At 45.0% G+C, this 22295-nt stretch overlaps 1 protein-coding gene across 8 annotated transcripts; it reads left to right on the top strand.

Moving 5' to 3' along the window:
• Window positions 1–599: 599 nt before the first annotated feature.
• On the top strand, window positions 600–21084 carry BRPF1 (bromodomain and PHD finger containing 1). Of its 8 annotated transcripts, none has more exons than XM_073569666.1 (16): window positions 1599–1899; window positions 3016–3145; window positions 3316–3918; window positions 4696–5655; window positions 8139–8295; window positions 9518–9613; window positions 10516–10647; window positions 10731–10859; window positions 13509–13821; window positions 14013–14330; window positions 16650–16943; window positions 17194–17335; window positions 17743–17873; window positions 18514–18635; window positions 18834–18988; window positions 19494–21084. In XM_073569666.1, exons 2-16 carry the CDS (start codon window positions 3138–3140, stop codon window positions 19675–19677), a joined length of 3744 nt encoding a protein of 1247 aa, XP_073425767.1. In that variant the 5' UTR covers window positions 1599–1899; window positions 3016–3137; the 3' UTR covers window positions 19678–21084. The 8 variants fall into 8 exon arrangements, with proteins under 8 accessions (XP_073425764.1, XP_073425770.1, XP_073425769.1 ...); XM_073569662.1 differs by having other exon boundaries at window positions 1600–1899; window positions 10731–10877; XM_073569663.1 differs by lacking the exons at window positions 1599–1899; window positions 3016–3145 and adding an exon at window positions 600–953 and having other exon boundaries at window positions 10731–10877.
• The last annotated feature ends 1211 nt before the right edge of the window (window positions 21085–22295 follow it).

Raw genomic sequence — 22295 nt, 5'->3', positions numbered from 1 at the left:
TCTGGGAAGATCCCGGTCCGCCTCCTACAGACACTAAGCACAAACTGGGGTGCCCAGTGCCTGTCGGTGGGTGTATACTGCCGGGGAGGAGCTAATTTTCTTGTTTTGCATAGTGTCAGCCTCCTAGCAGCAGCAGCATACACCCCAAGGTATTCTGTGTCCCCCAATAAGGCGATAAAGAAACTTGGTTCACCCCCCCAATAAAACAACAACTTTTGGAAGGAAAGTTTGCAAACTTCTACATACCGGGGGGCTTCAAGGGGTATCACGAATTGTACATCATCGCCCAAATCCAGTCACAGATATAATTTGTCGCCCTGAATCCCCCCGAGGCCCAGAATGGATTTTCTAAACCGCCTATAATAGATATAACGACTCGTCCCGGCTGTACCGCCATTTTCTCTCGGTCCTCTCGTCGTCCCTCCGCCGTCCCCTGTGTCACCCCCTTTCCACGCCAGGATGCGGCATCACGTGGTCATTGACAACAGCAGATTCGTCACATAAAATAATATCCTTTCTGGAGAAAAAATAAACAAAATCCCTTGAAAACAAATTCCGGGAGGAGAATCGATATTTTCTGACAGATACGGATTTTTTTTTTAGGGGGTAATTTATAATACAAGGGGAAGAGACGAATCTGCCGCGAGTGGCGCTGTGAGGCACTGAGGGGGCTGAGTTTACACGGGCAGGGCCGCTGCTCCCTGAGGAGACTCCATTGTTTCCCGCGGCTCGGAAGCAGCCTCCCGGGCTCGGTACCGGCTCCTGACTGCCCCGGACATCGTGTAGGCGGCACCGAATAGACCTGGTGGTGCCTGAGGAGCCCATCCGCGGGAGCAGCCACACCTCGCAACCGAGAGCCCAGGTTCGGGGCCTAGTCGTCCGTTCCTGGCACCGGAGCCTCCCGGCAGCCCCGGTGTAGCCTTCTGCAGTGACTGGAGATGACACACAGCTGGGTAAGTGCCTGTACCGCTTCCCCTCATGGCCGTGTAGGGATTTTACCTTTAATTAAAGGGATTGTACTAACATGTTATGAAATCAAATCACATCGCATCCATCAGTCGTGTGACCGCTGCAGCCAATCGCTGACCTTACTGGTGACGTCTAGATATTGACGTGACCTCTCTCCAAGGGACTGTGATTGGATGCAGCGGTCATGTGAACAGGTGACTTCCCTCTCCTGGGGTCTGTGATTGGATGCAGCGGTCACGTGAGCGGGTGACCTCCCTCTCCAGAGGTCTGTGATTGGATGCAGCGGTCACGTGAGCGGGTGACCTCCCTCTCCAGAGGTCTGTGATTGGATGCAGCGGTCACGTGAGCGGGTGACCTCCCTCTCCAGAGGTCTGTGATTGGATGCAGCGGTCACGTGAGCGGGTGACCTCCCTCTCCAGAGGTCTGTGATTGGATGCAGCGGTCACGTGAGCGGGTGACCTCCCTCTCCAGAGGTCTGTGATTGGATGCAGCGGTCACGTGAGCGGGTGACCTCCCTCTCCAGAGGTCTGTGATTGGATGCAGCGGTCATGTGAACGGGTGACTTCCCTCTCCTGGGGTCTGTGATTGGATGCAGCAGTCACGTGAACGGGTGACCTCCCTCTCCAGAGGTCTGTGATTGGATGCAGCCGTCACATGACCAGGTGACCTCCCTCAATGGGGGTGGGGTCTGTGATTGGCTGCAGCGGTCACGTGATCAGTGGATGTGCTGTCATTACCGCAGGACTGAAAGAGAAAGGAGGCATCCTCTTTCACCTCCCCCAAATCAAAAATGCTTTCCTCACCCTTCCCAGGTTCTGTTGCAACTCCCGGTCTCCATTACTTGGCGTCACGTCATCGCTGTCGCCAGTTACTGAGCTCTGTGGCTTGTGCCATCTACAAGGGCTAAACTCAGTGATTCACTGCAGCAAGGTGAGAGATGGGGACTAGCGATGGCCCTGGGGTGGGTGAGTAAAGCACAGCTTTTTTTGAAGGATGCGTTGCAGTGAACTGTACATTTTGATTGCTATTGCAGATATATTGTCCTGTGAGGGGAGGTATTTAGGTAATTATTTGTTGGGGGGTAACACCTACAACCATGCAGAGGGACCCCATGGTTGAAGGATGACCCTCTGCACTGACAGACCACCATGGGTTCCGGCATTAAAGGGTTATTCTCATAAATGGATATTTGATGCAAGCAGTTTACCAATTATTCACATTTTTAGCGCTTCTGTAGATAGTAACACTTTTGTTTACAGTTCGTTGCCTTGGAAACCGACCACTGCTGGCGGACAGCACACCGTGCACAGTGCTTTTGAGAGTTGGTCAGAAAAACTCTGTAAAATATCTGCTTTTTTGCATTTTTTTTTTGTTTCCCCTCATTCTTTTGAATGGGTGATAATTGTCTGACAGGAGTGAACTCCATCACTAGAACCCTCATCTGTCTGTGGAATAGAGCGGTCCCTGCACATGTTGCTGTCTCTAAGGGTGCAGTCAGACGGCCGTATTACTCACGCAAAGATCGCATCGCAGTCATCCTCGGACTGTCTGCTATCCTGACCTGAGGGTGACAGCTCCATAAAAGTGCATGCTGACACTCTCAGGTCAGGAGAGCCGATGGCCAGTACGAGGATTGCGATGCGATTCTTGCGTGAGCAATGTGACCATCTGACTGCACCCTAATCCTTATTTTGGGAAAATTACCTAGTGTCCTTGTTTTGGCAAATTTTGGAGTTTCCTTTAAAAAATGAATGGAGAGGTGCACCGTCCCTCCGTTCATACCAACGTGTAACTGGGCTCTCTTGTCAGGATGGCATCAGGATTCTCATGTCTTGGATATTATGGCATATCCTGTCTATAATGTCATACATGTCCCAGATGAGAGACAGGGTACCTAGGTTACATCAGCGGGTGTCCTTGTCTTGAGATCCCCACCGATCAAGCAAAAGACCTGCCACTTGCACTGCATGGGAAGAAGTCCTACAGCATGAGTGTGCACACATAGAAAGTAAGAGCCCTTACACTGCTGTCTGCTCCCTCATGCAGGAGTTGTCCAGTGAGAGACATTGCTCAGCTAACGTCAACTCTGCTATATACGGGTCCAACCTATATGGAAACTGGGGCCCCCTGAGCTACTTATTAAGACAGCTGCCACCTCCAGGGGAGCAATGCAAAGGTTAGAGTTATGTGTGTGTGTGCTTGTACTTCTAAGTAACTTCTATGGACGTTGCACAGATGACAGAGGGCATTTTCTTGCTTGTTTCTGTAGCTGTCTCACCGGGTGACTTCTGGGACCCTCGCCTTTCAGACTTTTATGTATTTATCTTGTTCTATTTTTCATTGCAGATTTAACATAATGGGTGTGGACTTTGATGTTAAGACATTTTGCCATAACTTGAGGGCCACTAAGCCTCCTTATGAATGTCCAGTGGAAACCTGCAGAAGGATCTATAAAAGCTACAGTGGGATTGAGTACCACCTCTACCATTACGACCATGACAACCCACCACTCCAACAGCAGACCCCCATCAGAAGATCCAAAAAGAAGGGTCGGCAGCCTCGTTCTGCCAACAAGCAGTCGCCTACTCACTCCGAACTGTCCCAGTCACCCAACCGAGAGGTGATGACCTACGCGCAGGCCCAGCGGCTGGTTGAAGTGGAACTCCATGGACGGGTGCATCGGATAAGTATCATGGACAATCTGGATGTAGTTTCTGAAGACGATGATGTTCCAGAGGAGGTGCCAGAGAATGGGAGCAATAAAGAAAACAACGAGACTCCAACAGCAACTCCGAAATCTGGAAAGCATAAGAATAAGGATAAAAGAAAGGACTTCAATCATCACCATAGCTCGTCCACAGGTACCACCCCAAAACTTCCTGAGGTAATCTACCGGGAACTGGACCAGGACACGCCAGATGCTCCTGCTCGTCCTTCCTCTTATTACAGGTAAGCTGTTGCAAAACTTTCATTATTCCCAGGACTTTTAAGTTGATGTCTTGGTTTCTTCATGAGCTTCTAAGTGTTATTTCACTAAGATATTACCATACATTCTCGCCACAGCTCCATTTCTTGTCTATGGGCCTGCGCTGTACTCGACAATGTTCAGCAGGTCCATAGAGGATGAATGGAACAGTATCGATCATGCAAGACTACCGCCTCGTTCTAAGGGGGCATCTGAGCCCTGTTCTTGGGATCGGTAGGAGTTGGGGGGGCCCCTCACTGATCCACAAGTTATCACCACTCCTTTAGATAGACAATAACAGTCATTGATGGCTACTACCCTTTAAAGAGGGTTTTCCCACCAATGACATCTGTGGCATTTCCACAAAATTTTTCCAACCCTCGATCCACAATGTGAGGTGACTGGTACATCTGGGAGAGGTTCAATGGACTGGTAGCTTCATGTGTTTGGTAGTTTCTTAATCTAGTCTATGGAAGTTGCAGGAATTGATGCAACCATTTCCATAACTGCGCTAGTTTTGCTTGGCTGTCATTTTTTTGCATTATTTCCCAACTTTCTTCTACAGATTTTCCACTTGCAGGTTCATTGTCTCCTATAAATGTTTTAAGATCCTCTTTGCATCCTAGTAATATTAAAATGTATTTTAAAATGCAATAACTATATTCTTAAGTCTTTTAGTGCATTTATATTATGCTGTAGTTTTTTCCTGGTTGGAGAACTGATGTTTTGATTTTTAGCTATTTTGTTATGTCCTTTTTAAGGTACATCGAGAAGTCTGCAGAGGAGATGGATGAGGAAGTGGAATACGACATGGACGAAGAAGATTACATCTGGCTCGACATCATGAACGAACGGCGAAAGGCCGAAGGAGTCAACTTCATCCCACAGGATATCTTTGAGTACCTAATGGACCGACTGGAAAAGGAGTCTTATTTTGAGAGCCATAACAAAGGGGACCCAAACGCGTTAATAGACGAGGATGCCGTGTGCTGTATCTGCAATGATGGGGAATGTCAGAACAGCAATGTGATATTATTTTGTGACATGTGTAACTTGGCTGTGCACCAGGAGTGCTATGGGGTGCCTTACATCCCGGAGGGACAGTGGCTTTGCAGGAGGTGTCTCCAGTCGCCATCCAGAGCTGTAGATTGTGCGCTGTGCCCGAACATGGGAGGTGCATTTAAGCAGACAGATGACAGCCGCTGGGCCCACGTGGTTTGCGCCCTCTGGATCCCTGAGGTTTGTTTTGCGAACACTGTCTTCCTTGAACCAATAGACAGCATTGAACATATCCCACCGGCCCGCTGGAAGCTGACGTGCTATATCTGCAAACAGCGTGGCTCGGGAGCCTGTATACAGTGTCACAAGGCGAACTGTTACACGGCCTTTCATGTTACTTGCGCTCAGCAGGCTGGACTCTATATGAAGATGGAACCTGTGCGGGAAACAGGAGCCAACGGCACATCCTTCAGCGTACGCAAAACGGCCTACTGCGATATCCACACACCCCCCGGCTCTGTCTGTAAACTTCCTGCTCTCTCCCATAGTGAAGGGGAGGAGGAAGATGACGAGGAAGAAGAAGAGGGGAAAGTTTGGAGTTCGGAAAAAGTGAAAAAGGCAAAAGCCAAATCAAGGATTAAAATGAAAAGAGCCCGAAAAATCCTTGCTGAAAAAAGAGCTGCAGCCCCAGTTGTTTCCGTTCCCTGCATTCCCCCACACAGGTAAATGCGTTATTACAAGCTAAACTTGGCTTTTGCCAGTCAGGCGTCATTTCTATAATCCACGTCCCTTTGGCTTTTCTCCTGCACAGCAGCGTTCCAAGACACCCGCTGTGCAGGGTCACACCAACTATGATGAGGGAAACACCTTTAATTATGGATTTCAAGATTAGTTTTCCTTATTCATCCAATGTAATGTGTAAATTAAAACATAGATTTTTCTTTCTCTTTCTTTTTTTCTCTTTTTCTTTCTTCTCTTTTTTTTTTTTTTATACCTCCTGTTTAATTTACTCTAAAAACCCGGTCTGTTTCCGTAGCAACCTAATGCCAGAAATGGAGCTTTACTACAGTAAAGGCTCGCCGTAGTGATTTGTCATGATGACCATTACTACTGAAAATGTCATTTAACTATTTACTGTCAGGCGTTTTTTCCTCTATATTTCCGGAAACCTGTTTTTAATTATTCATGGATTGTGTGGTGACATTTCTCGCTCTGCAGCGGGTCCTCTTCTCCGCCACCTGTTGTGGCATCATTTATTTATAAAGCGTTCATTAATATTTTTTTTTTGTTTATGATCAAAAAATATATATATTCTTTTAGATTGAGCAGCGTCATCCCTTTACATGTGCATCTCCCTGCAAAAAAAAAAATCAGTTTTTAGTGGTCCAGTAGTACAAGTATTTTTAGACACTTATTTCACCGAAGAGACACGGTACCTTATCAGATATAATAAAAGATAACTTTTAATAGTCAGTTGATATGAAAACACATATGTGAACAATACATACTTAGAACCATCACCATAAAAAGCTGAAAGGAACAGCAGCAATAACTATACACACCTGGGGGGCACTGCCTCGCCCTATTCCATCACTGTCATATACCTGCCTTGCCACGGGGGTTGGCACCCTACAACAGCACAAATGGCCCGTCAGACGCCTCCGTTAAATGTCTGCTGACCCTTCTGGCCCTATTCGTCCCTGATGGGTGTGACCAAGACCATAATGGTCAAACTGCTAGATGATATCATAAGAACACTCCAAAAGAAAAGATATAATAAAATATAACTTTTAAGGCTATGTGTACACGCTGCGGTTTTTGCTGCGTATCCGCTGTGGTTTTGGCCTGCAGCAGTTCTGCAGACAGTGTACAGTAGCATGTAAGTCTATGTGATTTACAATCTGCTGTGCACATGCTGCGGATTTTTAACTGCGGAAAAGCTGCGGTTTTGAGTCTGCAGAAAGAAATGTCATGTGACTTCTTTTCTGCGGATTCTGCTGCGGTTTACCATCTCCTCTATTGTAGAGGTGATAAACCGCAGGGCAAAACCGCAGGTCATTTTACCTGCGGTTCCGCAGATAAAAATCCACAGACCAATCCGCAGCGTGTGCACCTAGCCTAATAGTTTAATATCTGATAAAGTACAGTCTCTCTACAGTGAAATACAATGTTCCCGACGAGTTAATGGAGGGCCTGAGTGGATGGATTGGGAGACTGCCTGCCCTGGACTAATTAAAGAGCTATTCTGAGTCTATCAGTGTCGGACCATGGGGGCCCGGCACCACCATAGATCAGTTGGCATGACTCCATGCACTATATATCGGACGGTGGGGGTTCGGCACCACCATAGATCGTCTGGCAGGGCTCCGTACACTGTACATCAGATGTGGGGGGGGTCCGGCACACCACAGATCGTCTGGCAGGGCTCCGTACACTATACATCAGATGTGTGGGTCCGGCACCACCACAGATCGTCTGGCAGGGCTCCGTACACTATACATCAGATGTGTGGGTCCGGCACCACCACAGATCGTCTGACAGGGCTCCGTACACTATACATCAGACGTGGGAGTCCGGCACCTGCATAGATCGTCTGGCAGGGCTCCGTACACTATACATCAGACGTGTGGGTCCTACTCCACCACAGATCATCTGGCAGGGCTCCGTACACTATACATCAGATGTGTGGGTCCGGCACCACCACAGATCGTCTGGCAGGGCTCCGTACACTATACATCGGACGTGGGGGTCCGGCACCACCACAGATCGTCTGGCAGGGCTCCGTACACTATACATCGGACGTGGGGGTCCGGCACCACCACAGATCGTCTGGCAGGGCTCCGTACACTGTATAGTGGCCATTTCTTGGGTATTGTAGCTCTGCTCTAATTTGCTTCAATAGGAGCAGAACTCATTGCTCGAGAATGGCTAAAAAGTTTACAGAGCTGTGGTGTGAACAGGGTACATGCAGCCACCATGGCATCTGGTCACACAGAATCGGTTCATAAGAACCAAGGGGCATCTGTTTTCTGCGTCCAATAGAGACCACATGTGTAGAACAGCTCTGAGATTGTACCGTAGGTGGTGTCTGTGTCTGGTTCTTGTAGTCCTTCACGTTGTAGGCTGGATCTAAAGCACCCGCCTACTGATGGATACTTTGGTTCCTGCGCGATCTCTAACATCTCTCCATGTTTTTCCCCTACAGACTCAGTAAGATCACGAATTGCCTGACCATCCAGAGGAAGAGCCAGTTCATGCAGAGGCTGCACAGCTACTGGACTTTAAAGCGACAATCCCGCAACGGTGTGCCCTTGTTACGCCGCTTACAGACGCACTTACAGTCACAAAGGAACTGTGAACAGGTCAGAAAGCAGTATGGGGTTTTTATTGCATTTTGCAGCAGTTGACCGGAATCAGAAAAGCGGGACTCTGCAAGGGACGTGTAGAACGACTGATTGTAATTGTGTCTTAACGCCCCGTTGTCCTTGTAGAGCAATGTCTATTAGGCAGCCGCTGCCTCGGTTTGCAGTGACCAAAGTCTGTTTTGTGTGGGGTTTTTTTATGTCATTTTCAAGTTTAAAGTTGCAAATTCTCCATTTTATTTTCCTGCTCATATTGTAGCACCTGCAGGGGCAATTTTAATTTAATTTTTATATTTATTTATTTTAACTTGCCAATAAAATCACCAGTAAATATAAGTCATGGAGTCGTCCTCTTCTGTTGTATTGTTATGTATTAGATCTAGCTGTTCGCTGGTTATATCTGTTCCCAGGAAAGCTGAGTGTCACTTGGATTTCCTAGTTTTCTGAAAAAGTTAAAGTAGTTATTGAACTTCCGAAAAATAAATAGCAGAAAAAAATATACGCTGGCATTTTGTTTTCTGCGGCGATCCGATGATGACTCTCGTAGCCAGTCAAGGGCCTCTTTAGTCATGAGGCGAACTACTGGTAACGCGGCTCCGCACCTGGGAAAACTGAGTGACAACCCTGAGGGCAGTCAAATAGATGACTACTAAAAGAAATGTTTATTTACTGGGGATTTGTATTTTAAGGGGAAAGACCCATCCCAAGTATTATGGCCTATACATATAATAGACTCTAATGGCCGCCTCTCTGGAGGAACCAGGGCTATGGCAGCCAATGTCCTCATAGATTTTAAAGGGGTGTTCCCATCTTGTACACTTATGGCATATCAACCAGATATGGAAATAAATTTCAGCGGAGAGGTGGCTCAAAATGCACAGCTCTCTCCATCCAGTGGTTCTGGCATTGTGCTCACCTCTTCTCTGACCATGCTTCTGGGGCATATCTGCTTACATGTGACCATTCTGCTCTATCCATTGAAGTCTAAGATTTCTGGAAGGAGCCAGTTATGCCATAAACATTAGGATGGGGATAGATTCTAGAAATGAGAACATGAAAGTGCATTATGGTTGTCGGGGCAGATAAAGGCAATTTGCATCCATTATTGTGTCTGCATATTACCAGGATTGTACATCCCACCCATAGGTAGAGCAGAACGGGAGGTGTTTTGATGGACCGACCAGCCAAGAGCAGATAATAAAAGCGTTTACTCTCCCAATAGGAGATGAAGTGGAAAATACCAAAGTCTGACGACCTCTCTGCTCACCCGGGAACAGTGCCTAAAGCCAACGACGAGAAGGGGGACCAGGCATTGAAGGTGATTATAAAGTGGCTGTGCTCTCGCCCACGGAGAAAGAATGGAGAGGAGACCCATACTCTGCAGCGCTATTTCTCGGGGTCTCTGGGGTTTGAAGTAGATGCACTCCCCCTCCAGTGATCCTGAGTTATCCCCAATCTTTAGGGGGTGACTTCAAACTTTGGCCCAAACCATGAGAGCTCCAGAGACTGCGATGGATCTCTGTGTGTGGATATAGGAAATCATATATAGAATATAGGTGGCTAGTTAACCTTAAAGGGGTTGTCCATTACTAATGTACATATAAATAAATATGTAAAAAAAAAAAATACTGGTCTCCTTCACCAGCGCAGGGTCTTCCGAGGCTTGTGTGACCCTTTTAAGCAGCCGCCGTTGGGCTGATCCCTCTCAATTCTTCCGGAAAAACCTTGGTCGTCCAGGCATGGTGTGAGTGCCTCAGACCATTAGCGAACCATGATTGACTGCAGCGTTCACGCAGTATAGCTACATCACACATGTGAGCTTCAGGAGACCCAGCACTGAGATCTCTGGAAAGACGCGGTACAGGATGTGGTGGTTTTATTTTACTTTTAGGAAATATAACATGTAAGAAAGTGGGTAGTCTGAGGTGGAACACCCATTTTATAGCTCTTATCAACAACCAAGAAAAAGACACTTGGCCACATCAAGGCTTTACCCACATTTGCAATTTTTAATTTTTTTTTTCTCCATTAAACCCCCCCCCCCCCCCCCAAAAAAAAAACAAAAAACTTTCTTGCAAGCAATAACAATGGGATGCAAACTTTTGTCTTTCCTGGGGTGTTTGTTAGGAAATTGCTCCTTGCGCTATCTCTGTTTAGGAATATAGACATGCTTGCAGTTTTCTTTTCTTTTTTTTTTTAACCCCTTTTATCTCTCAACAGAAAGACTCCACGGATAAAAACTGGATGCTGAAAGAACAACTAAAATCTTGGCAGCGGCTCCGGCACGATCTTGAACGGGCGCGACTTCTGGTGGAATTAATACGAAAGCGAGAGAAGATGAAGAGAGAAACGGTAACGATCCGACTTTTCGATCGCAAGATCCGTCTCGCCTTGTCCTCGCCTTTTTAATTTTTTTTTCCTTGTGTCCATTACAGATTAAGATCCAGCAGTTGGCTCTCGAGGTCCAACTAACGCCGTTTCTTATTCTTCTGAGAAAGACGCTAGAGGTATTACAGGAGAAAGATGCCAGCAATAGATTTACCAAGCCGGTCCCTCTGTCTGAGGTAACAGAACTGTACGAAGTAAGAAGCCAATCTCCCACCATGTATTGTGTGCTTCTCATGACCATTGTGTCTGTACACATCCGACTGTACCGGGTGCGAGGGATTATATTTAGAAATATTAAAGACTCCTCTATGTATGTGCAGAGATAATGCATGTGTTTAGTTCTACAGAAGAGGTTGTCCACCTTTTGGGGATACTTTTTGATTAAATGCATTTATTTGGGGATAAAAATAATTTTTACTCTTTTGGGTTTCATCAAAAATGTTTGCACCGTTCTGGAATTGACCTGCAACATTTTCCTTTGTTGTGGTAGTGACGAGTGAACGTGCTGGGAAAAGGTGTTATCTGAGCATGCTCGGGTGCTATCAGAGTGTCTTCAGCGTGCTCGAAAAATATGTTCATTTCCCCATGGCTGTTCATCAGTCGCAACACATGCAGGGATTGCAAACAAACACACAATCCCTGCATGTGTTACAGCTGTCTAAATTATTAATGTATGTGGAGGGGGGAAACAAAGGCACAAAAATGTCAGGAAACCTGGTCACTGTTAGTCACGTCCCTTGGTCAATTGCTGGCTTGAGGCGGAACACCACTGCAGCTGATGATTGGCTGAGTGGACATTTGCAGTGGAGCGGGACCTAAGAGGAAAAAATATTGCAGTGCTCGTTAATTCAGGTGGAGTCTTTATATTTATAGTCGACATATAGGGGGTGAATCCCACAAGCAATCATTTACAAATCAAAGGTCGTCTCCCCGTTTCCTTCAATAGAGGGGCGCTGCCTTCCTTATTTGCGGTGGTCCTACAGGTCTGATATCTGGTGCTGGGTTTGCACTGCCTTATTATCGCATCGTGCTTAGATGTACAGTGGGGAAAAAGTATTTAGTCAGTCAGCAATAGTGCAAGTTCCACCACTTAAAAAGATGAGAGGCGTCTGTAATTTACATCATAGGTAGACCTCAACTATGGGAGACAAACTGAGAAAAAAAAATCCAGAAAATCACATTGTCTGTTTTTTTTTTTTCATTTTATTTGCATATTATGGTGGAAAATAAGTATTTGGTCAGAAACAAAATTTCATCTCAATACTTTGTGATATATCCTTTGTTGGCAATGACAGAGGTCAAACGTTTTCTATAAGTCTTCACAAGGTTGCCACACACTGTTGTTGGTATGTTGGCCCATTCCTCCATGCAGATCTCCTCTAGAGCAGTGATGTTTTTGGCTTTTCGCTTGGCAACACGGACTTTCAACTCCCTCCAAAGGTTTTCTATAGGGTTGAGATCTGGAGACTGGCTAGGCCACTCCAGGACCTTGAAATGCTTCTTACGAAGCCACTCCTTCGTTGCCCTGGCGGTGTGCTTTGGATCATTGTCATGTTGAAAGACCCAGCCACGTTTCATCTTCAATGCCCTTGCTGATGGAAGGAGGTTTGCACTCAAAATCTCACGATACATGGCCCCATTCATTCCTTCATGTACCCGGATCAGTCGTCCTGGCCCCTTTGCAGAGAAACAGCCCCAAAGCATGATGTTTCCACCACCATGCTTTACAGTAGGTATGGTGTTTGATGGATGCAACTCAGTATTCTTTTTCCTCCAAACACGACAAGTTGTGTTTCTACCAAACAGTTCCAGTTTGGTTTCATCAGACCATAGGACATTCTCCCAAAACTCCTCTGGATCATCCAAATGCTCTCTAGCAAACTTCAGACGGGCCCAGACATGTACAGGCTTAAGCAGTGGGACACGTCTGGCACTGCAGGATCTGAGTCCATGGTGGCGTAGTGTGTTACTTATGGTAGGCCTTGTTACATTGGTCCCAGCTCTCTGCAGTTCATTCACTAGGTCCCCCCGCATGGTTCTGGGATTTTTGCTCACCGTTCTTGTGATCATTCTGACCCCACGGGGTGGGATTTTGCGTGGAGCACCAGATCGAGGGAGATTATCAGTGGTCTTGTATGTCTTCCATTTTCTAATTATTGCTCCCACAGTTGATTTCTTCACTCCAAGCTGGTTGGCTATTGCAGATTCAGTCTTCCCAGCCTGGTGCAGGGCTACAATTTTGTTTCTGGTGTCCTTTGACAGCTCTTTGGTCTTCACCATAGTGGAGTTTGGAGTCAGACTGTTTGAGGGTGTGCACAGGTGTCTTTTTATACTGATAACAAGTTTAAACAGGTGCCATTACTACAGGTAATGAGTGGAGGAAAGAGGAGACTCTTAAAGAAGAAGTTACAGGTCTGTGAGAGCCAGAAATCTTGATTGCTTGTTTCTGACCAAATACTTATTTTCCACCATAATATGCAAATAAAATGAAAAAAAAACAGACAATGTGATTTTCTGGATTTTTTTTTCTCAGTTTGTCTCCCATAGTTGAGGTCTACCTATGATGTAAATTACAGACGCCTCTCATCTTTTTAAGTGGTGGAACTTGCACTATTGCTGACTGACTAAATACTTTTTTTCCCCACTGTATATACTCTGCCGTAGCACCATCGAGCAGAGTATTTATATCAAACTGATGGTGTAATCCAATTTATGTCATTCATCCTGGTAATGCAGGAATTGGCAGTAAGTTACGTAGTGTTATCGTGCTCGTGGCAGTTTCTTTACTTTTAGCCTTTGGCTTTTTTTTTCTACTTTCTTCAAAGGTCCCGGACTACCTTGAACATATCAAGAAGCCCATGGATTTTCAGACGATGAAAGCCAACCTTGAAGCGCTCCGCTACCAGAACTTTGATCAGTTCGAGGATGACTTCAACCTCATCGTCAACAACAGCATCAAGTATAACGCTAAAGACACCAGCTTCTACCGGTCCGCCGTTCGGCTGCGGGAGCAGGGAGCGGCGGTCATCCGACAGGCTCGACGCCAGGCAGAAAAGATCGGCATCGACTTTGAGACTGGAATGCACTTGCCCCAGGTTGGCATGGGAAATGAACTGGCACGTCACAGCAAGGAGGCCGGTGAGTTGTGCCGCTGAAATTAGATAGTATCAGGATTTCTGAAAAAAAAAAAATGAGGAGCATAGCTTTGGTGAGCATGCTCTACCCATATTGGTGTGGGTCAATGCAAGTTTTGTTTTTTTTTTTTCTTTTAGGGGGACTTAAATAGCGTTGGTTCATGACTAATTTGGTTTATGTTATATCTTCACTAGATATTGAAAAAACGCCTCCCTCAGACAACCGCAAACCTCTCTCTCTGGAAGAGCAGCTTAAGATCCAGCTGGCCCGTCTGGACGAGGTCAATACTGGCAAGCAGAGCATCGGAAGAGCGCGTCGGGCCAAGACAATCCGAAAAGAGATCACATCCATCCGCCGCAAGATGGCCTACCAGCAAGAGTCCAGAAGGGATGGAACCACGGAGCGCCACAGCTCATCCGGGAGAGGCAACTTGCCATTACGTGGCCCTTCCGAGAAGGATGGACAGACGGACAGTGCTGCAGAAGAGAGCAGCAGTCAGGAGACGGGGAAAGGTACTAACCTGTGTTAGTTCACTGCTTTCTGATTGCAGCAGGGGCCTCTTCTGCAGCTCTGTATGGTTTCCACATCTGTTTACAATCGTGTGTGTGTGGTGTTATGCTGCGGCACTTTATTTTATGTTTTTACAGATTTTTTTTTTTTTAGGCTAGCCGACATAGTTATGCCTTCTTCTTTTTATGCTGCTATATATGTTCCATAGGGTAGATCATACAATGTAAAATGCTGCTCCTTGTAGCGGATCTGTGACCTTCTCACACTAGTCAGGCCTTTTTGAGGGCTTCACCACTATTTACCAGGGTTCGATATCTCTTCGTAACGTCACTGTGTCCCCCTGATGTTGCATCGGTTGTCAATGCTTGCAGCCAGCACAATGCAGAAAACAACTTTTATTGGGGGGTTATCCACTACTGACACTTCCTGTTGTCAGGCAGACCATGACTCCTGTGTCTGGTTGTCACGCTCGGACCTTCAGGATCTGCAATGTAGGTTCCAGTTTTACCTGGACTGTTTCTTTTTAAGCTGCAAACTTTTATGCTCCTGTGACTGGGGAGTTTTCCTGTTGTGGGAGAGGAAGACCTAAATCTCCATGGTAAATTACTGTGAAGGATATATACACTGAACTCTGGGCACCTTACATGATGCTCATTGAATGTATAGAATTAATCCCATTTATTATTTTTTTTATGGTGCAATTAGTTGCAACTTGTGAGCAATCCCATTGGCACCTTTATTCTACTGGAGATGAGGAGTGTACTATATTTTTCTTGTATTAAAATTTGTAGTGGTCACATCTGATAATACTACTGATGTAAAACCGTTCACCCACGACTAGTAATCCCTACTGCCCCAAGAATCACCGTGGGGCGTTAAACCTCCCAAGATTGGGCAAAACAGATATCTTTCCTATGGTGCAGCCGCTGCAATGATTTATAGGTTATGCACACAGCTCTGAAGGGTAAAAAAAAAGTTTGCTCAGTCTTGGGTGAAATTATGTCTTCCAGTTGTATATGAATTTTACATTTTGCCTTTCTCTGATGAAAAGTTCTGCAACTTTCTTATGCTTGCAGTCAGTGAATAGAAATATTTTTTTTTTCATTTACAATCCACGAGTAGCCCAGGTAAATGGTAGCAAATTGTGAGTTAGTTCAGGCCTGTTTTCCATCCTTTGTATGCCAGTAAAAAAAAGCAACAAATGTTTCCACTTACTGGCAGCAAGCAGAGATGGCGAGGAATAAAAATCTAGCCTATTAAAAAGTTGCATAATTTTTTATTTCATTTTTTCTTTGAAATGGGAAGATCCCTTTGGTTTACAGCAGGGACTACATGTCGGCACTTAATTGTACTTGTCTCTGTGTTGGGTACTGTAGTTGCGGCCCTGTTGTGCTGAGAGCTGGGGTCCCATCTGATAAAGTGATTGCATGCTGTTGGGAGAGGCCATCACTTTATTGGTATGGGGTCCGACACCTGGGAGCCCGACTCATCCTGAGAATGAAGGGGCAGCCGCTCCAGTTTAGCGCTGCGTCCCCTTGACTGTTTCTTCCTCCATGGAACCCACTGCACACGGTGCTGCATTCATTTGTTGGGATCCTCTGCAGTTCCCTGACACCTGGGCTCTGTCATATACTGAAAGCTTCAAAGGGCACACAGTGTGGCATCCCCTTTATTCCTGGACTGTGGGTCCCAGAGTTGGGCTCTGATGTGGCATTGTGTATATATATATATATATATATATATATATATATATATATATATGTATGTGTGTATATATATATATATATATATATATGTATGTGTGTGTATATATATATATATATATATATATATATATGTGTATGTGTGTATATATATATATATATATGGTTAGAATGAGCGTTCCCCAGGACTGTCTCCATACATAATGAACATGTCATGTCTGCTCGTTGTTTTTTCATCGTCTTTGTACCGCTGTTTTTGCGCAGTTTTTTTATCTTTGTATTGAGCACTGTACTTTTTGGAACTTTTTTTTTTCATTTTTTTTCTAATAAAGCGTGTTTATGTAAAACTCCCGGTTTTGGCGTTTTTGTGTTTAGTGTGCAGGAAGAGGTCTGTCTCTCAGTGCTTCATCGGTGAACGATTCTCCAGATTTTTATTTTATTTTTCCTTTATTAGGCTGTACTTATTGTGTTGTCCAGAGAAAATAAACACTTTTCCTTCCTTCTCCTATTTGTCTTGTCCTTTTCTGTTCTTCTCCACCTTTTGAACGTGTCTCTCTCTTCTTTCTCTCTCTCTCATCCTTCGCTATCTCTACCTGTCTCTTTTTATCCTTCTCTCAGGACTTGGCCCAAACACTTCTTCCACTCCTGCACATGAAGTTGGTAGAAGGACCTCTGTTCTTTTCTCAAAGAAGAATCCCAAAACTGCGGGACCTCCAAAAAGACCAGGGAGGCCTCCCAAGAACAGGGATAACCAACTGGCGTCAGGGAAAATCAGCAGTCCAATCGGACCCCCTCAGCTCTCAATTATGGGGGGTTCCCAGAGGCAGCGGAAAAGGGTCCGGAGTCCCCGTCCTACATCTAGCTCCGACAGTGAGAGCGACAGTGACAAGTCGGCAGACGACGCATCTCTAGGTGAGTAGTCGGAGGGATGCATCTCCTGCAGAATGGGGGTCTATTTTCCCTTTTGTTTATATGACCTATAAATATAATAATGCCGAAATAGGACACATGAGAAAACTACATGAGGGGGTTACCACTTACTACAAAGGTGCTAAAGGGAAGAGGTTATCTATGGGGAATATATAATATATAAGTTCAGTTTGTTGCTTTCAATGCATCTTTCTTTTCTTTTTATTTTATTTTATTTTTTTTTACTTTTAAGATTTACCCACAAATGGCTTCAGCAACCAACAGGTGAAGAAAAGTTTTTTAATCTACCGCACTGACTGTAATCTTCCCCGCAGCAGCTCAGACTCTGAATCCAGTACGACCAGCAGCAGCAGCGCCGCCTCCGACAGGACCAGGTAATGCACAATTTGGAACTATTAAATGGCAAACGTTTGGTGAAGGGCACAAAAACCTTTATAAAATAAACTTGATGTTACGTGCCACTTAAATCCCTCGTGAACTCTGCCAGGACCAGAATTTATCACATCCTGATCCAGCGCTGAGGCCACTGATTGACCGGGATGTCCTCACTTTGGGTGGTCCGGTTAATCGATTCCCTGACCCATCTAGCCTCCTTCTCCATCAGTATAAAAAAAAGCTTACAAAAGTTTTTGCAAAAATTCTTTACTTTGTATATCCAGCTTTTGCATATATTGTGTGTAGTCTTCATAACCCACAATCGATGGACATGTGGCACTCCTTCGGAACGAGGGTTGTGCTCAGTAGTTGTAATAATAAGCGTTCTTACTTTTCTCTCTCCCAGCACAACTCCCTCTAAGCAAGGACGGGGAAAGTCATCGTTCTCCAGAGAGAATTACCACGACTATAGCAGCGAGGACACGTCGGGCACCGAAAACGAATCGTATTCCATAGGAAGCAGAGTAGGACATGGCTGTAAGTGACCAACTGCAAATATTACATATGGGGGAAAGAACATGTTACCCTATAGTGACCAGGTGTATAGCCGCTGCCCGAAGTTATATTGTGTTTACATCCCGAATTTTGAGCTTCGTAGAAGCACTTGGCCCACCCAGTCTGGTCTTTAACACGCATATTTTCGGTTATAAGTCGCCCTATAAAGTGAAAGGGGAAACGCACAATTCATAAATCATGTTTTCCTCATAGATGGCCGGTTTCTAATATTGGCTATGGGGGGCTACATTTACACCATACATGTGGAGTGTATACGGATCAGTAATTAAAGCTTCTCAGCTTTTATCTCTACGTTTAGAGATGAACCTCTCCTCTTTTCCTTAAAGTGAAAGGAATAATAAAGTTCTTCTTTAAAACTTTTATTTTAAAGTTGCCTGACACCAAAACGTAAGCAGCCATTACATGGACCAACTCGATAGTCACGAGAATTCAGCGTCTGATCCGGACGATGCTTTTCGTTATAATTTTAGCTCGGAGCAACCGCGTTCTCGTGAATATAGTCCATGTCATATGGCTGCCTACAGCGCTGTATCACACGCTAGAATCTGTGCCGTACTGTATGACAGGCCTGTGACTTGTGACCTTTTCTGTTGTTTGATAGTGGTACGCAAAGGAATGGAGGGACGAGGGGCGGGGTGGCTGTCCGAAGATGAAGACTCCACTCTAGAAGCCTTAGACTTGGTGTGGGCCAAGTGTCGGGGATATCCCTCCTATCCGGCTCTGGTAGACATCAGTTCCTCCCCTGTTATTTTTTTCCATGTTGTCTTCTTAGCTGTTTTGGATTTAATTGTAATCTGCACATGATCACGATGGGTCCAAATAAAACCTGGTAGAGACGAATCATCTGTGTGTCTAGAAGTAAATGTCACTTATGGCTGCAAAGAGCGACACAACCTTCATTGCACCTCTCCTTTCTTTTAGATTATCGATCCAAAGATGCCCCGAGACGGAGTGTTTCACCACGGCGTCCCAATTCCTGTGCCCCCCGTAGATGTACTCAAGCTGGGAGAGCAAATGACGCAAGAAGCACAAGAACATCTCTACCTCGTCCTGTTTTTTGATAATAAACGTACATGGTAAATAGCTGCCTGTGGGGGTGGGCAGACATGTAGCATGAGTGATGACACAGTGACTCCACCAGCAGAATAGTGAGTGCAGCTCTGGGGTATAATAAAGGATGTAACTCAGGATCAGTAATGTATGTACACAGTGACTGCACCAGCAGAATAGTGAGTGCAGCTCTGGGGTATAATACATGATGTAACTCAGGATCAGTATTGTAATGTATGTACACAGTGACTTCACCAGCAGAATAGTGAGTGCAGCACTGGGGTATAATACATGATGTAACTCAGGATCAGTAATGTAATGTATGTACACAGTGACTGCACCAGCAGAATAGTGAGTGCAGCTCTGGAGTATAATACAGGATGTAACTCAGGATCAGTAATGTAATGTATGTACACAGTTACTGCACCAGCAGAATAGTGAGTGCAGCTCTGGAGTATAACACAGGATTTAACTTTGGATTATTTCCTGTCCTGCCATCTTGGTGATGATATATTCACTCTTTCTCTTCAGGCAGTGGCTTCCCAGAACAAAGCTGGTTCCTCTGGGGATGAATCGAGAACTGGATAAGGAAAAGATGCTGGAAGGAAGGAAGTCCAACATTCGGAAGTCTGTGCAGATCGCCTACGACCGCGCCGTGCAGCATCGCAACAAGGTTCAGGGGGCTCCGAGCAGCGACTCCAGCGAGAGCGATTAGCCGTTGCTCTTCCCCCAGCTGCCACAATCTCATCTGTTTTTCTATTTTGCTGCTATTACAATGAGCGAAAAAAAAAGAAGTAACGGTAATTACAGAAGTTTCTTTCACGTCTGTCGCCTTTTATTCAAGTTTTATAATGGCGTGGCTCAAGGAAGAAAGCTGACAATGTAAATGAAGCCCCTTCTGCCTCTAGTGGGACCCTCAGTGGATGGGCATCATGGTCGCTGGCTGACCATCTGAACACAAGCCGTCTGCTGCCGACCTGCTCATATGGATGAGTTTTTTTATGATTGACTGCTGTATGTGAACTGTGACTTCCTTTCTGTTCACCGAGGTATTAATTCTGCTTCCCGTCTCATGGAAGGATGACGATCCTGCCGGGTTAATCACCTCCGTGTTTTTTACCATCGGCCATTTCTACAAGAAAATAAAGACAGAATGAATTTGGGGGTCAGTGAATGCTCATTAGAGCGGCCATTTCTCATGAATGTCTGATGTGTGGCTCCAGCCTTACTATGGTTATTTAAAGGAGACCTGTCTGTTTTACTAAATCCTTATAATCCCTGTCAAATATAAATTCGGTTTTGTTTTTTCTTTATTCCTCTGTTATTCCTCCTGTAATTGGTGAATGATTGAACTGCGTGTTACCAGTTTCCTTAGTCCGTGCCAGTTTACAGGGACACAACGTTAACCAGTAACACAATTAATTCATATATTTCCAAGAGGAACAACAGAGTGATGGCCCAAGTCTAGGGGGGAAAAAATGGCTCCAGAATTATTAGGAATTTATTAAAGCAGACACTTGAAAGAGTTAATATACGGTCAAAGTTAAAGGGGCCATCCAGGGCTTATAAATGAGTTATGCTTAGAATTAGTTCGGCGGGGATCGGACACCCAGTCCAGCCATCATGGGTGCACGCTTCCCTTAAAGGGCACCTGCCCCTAGCACTATTGGAGCCATATTATGAACTGCGTCAGGACCCACAAGTCCCAGAGACCCGGTTCAGTCCGGGGGGCACACGAATATGTTACTATGTAAATGATGTACATGGAGAAGACTGTAAATGATTCTCATTTGTAAATTTTTTGCCGCTGTTTCATTACGAGGGTTTTTTTTACCCTATATCTTGACAGTTTTACACAGTAGAATTAGGAAGGGAAGTATCGTAATCCAGATATCATGACACGACGCTGCCCCGACACGCGGTTACCGACACGGCTCTGCCCTGACACAAGGGCGCCGCCACCTCCTGGAAAATTTTCTCGTTTATTCTTTTTGTCCTTTTTCTTTTCTTTTGCGGTTTCTTTTTTATGACTGGTGTCCGGCGTCTCGTGTATTTCTGTTTTGTATTTATTTCACAAGGAAAATTTATTGTTCTTAGAAAATAAATCTGTCTATACGGAGGAGCCGACTCTCGCTGACTGGTTTTCTTCACTCTCGCCTTCCTGACACGTCCGTTTCATTAAATGATTTTATTCCCTATGAAGTAATGATTGTGGATGCAACTTTTGCAGTTTGCTGTTCCTCTGTTATTCCTCCTGGGAATGTATGACAACGTTCATCTAATGTGTATGGGAAGGGAACACATCCTGCCGACAAAACGGATGATCATGTTCATAAACTAATCTATTCGTGTATTTCCAAGAGGAATAACAGAGGAACAATAAAGAGTTCTAAAGGTAAGATTCTCCCAAAATTGTGAATGCATTAAAAATAAAAGTAAAATGGACCCATCAGGCGAGATGGCTACTCCCTGCTAAGTAATCTATGTATGAGCTGCTAAAAAGGAGCGGGTAAAAAGGGAAGTGACAACTGTTCTGAGCACAAAACTGGCTCAGGATGATGGTTGTCACTTTTTACATCCACATATACAATAAACAAAAAAGTTGCACTCTGTAGTGCACTACAGAGTGCAACTTTTTTTTTTTTTTTTGCATATGGAGGTAGCTGCTCCTAGTTGGCACCTGTTCACATTAGCTTGGAAGTGTCAGTCAGTCCTTTTTGTCTTTTCACGCCCACAGACAGAGCAGAGTTATGACTACTAAGCTGCCCACCCGTGGTCCTAGAGGAAAATTCACATCTCTAAAAATTTGTATGTACAGGAATATTCAGGCTATACTGAGAAAAATAAAAAAGGGAAGTGAATCTAGAATTCGTACTAATGATACCAATAATTCCAATATACTCACTTGATGCTAAAGTTGGTGTTTGGAATGTATTCATGAAACCGATAAAGTGCAGGATATATTCATCAGCTGATGCTTAATGCTGGTGAAATAATAATAATGATACAATATGTATTAGTTGTCGCACATGTTAAGATTCTCTGTGTAAAATCAGAGTGTTTGTCTATTATTAATATGTACTTATTTGTACTCCTAGGCGACTTGTGATCCCGTTTAGGTAGATGCTGCGTGTGGAATTAGGACATACGGGGCCAATGTCCAGGTAGGCCTGTGAGAAGTGATATTTAGGATTGCAAGATCATTAGTGTACAAGGTGCATGAGTATGTGCGGAGCACTAGTTTCTGCTAGCTGGCACTTATTGATCTTTAGGTAGTGCAGCTTGCATGAAGATTGAAAAAGCCATGGTGTCTCCCCTCTTCGTCAGGGTTGT

This window comes from Dendrobates tinctorius, unplaced genomic scaffold (assembly GCF_039654945.1).
Source record: "Dendrobates tinctorius isolate UK_male_01 unplaced genomic scaffold, ASM3965494v1 ptg000027l, whole genome shotgun sequence".
Taxonomy (NCBI): Eukaryota; Metazoa; Chordata; class Amphibia; order Anura; family Dendrobatidae; genus Dendrobates; species Dendrobates tinctorius.
This window is presented reverse-complemented; position numbering and strand designations above follow the sequence as displayed.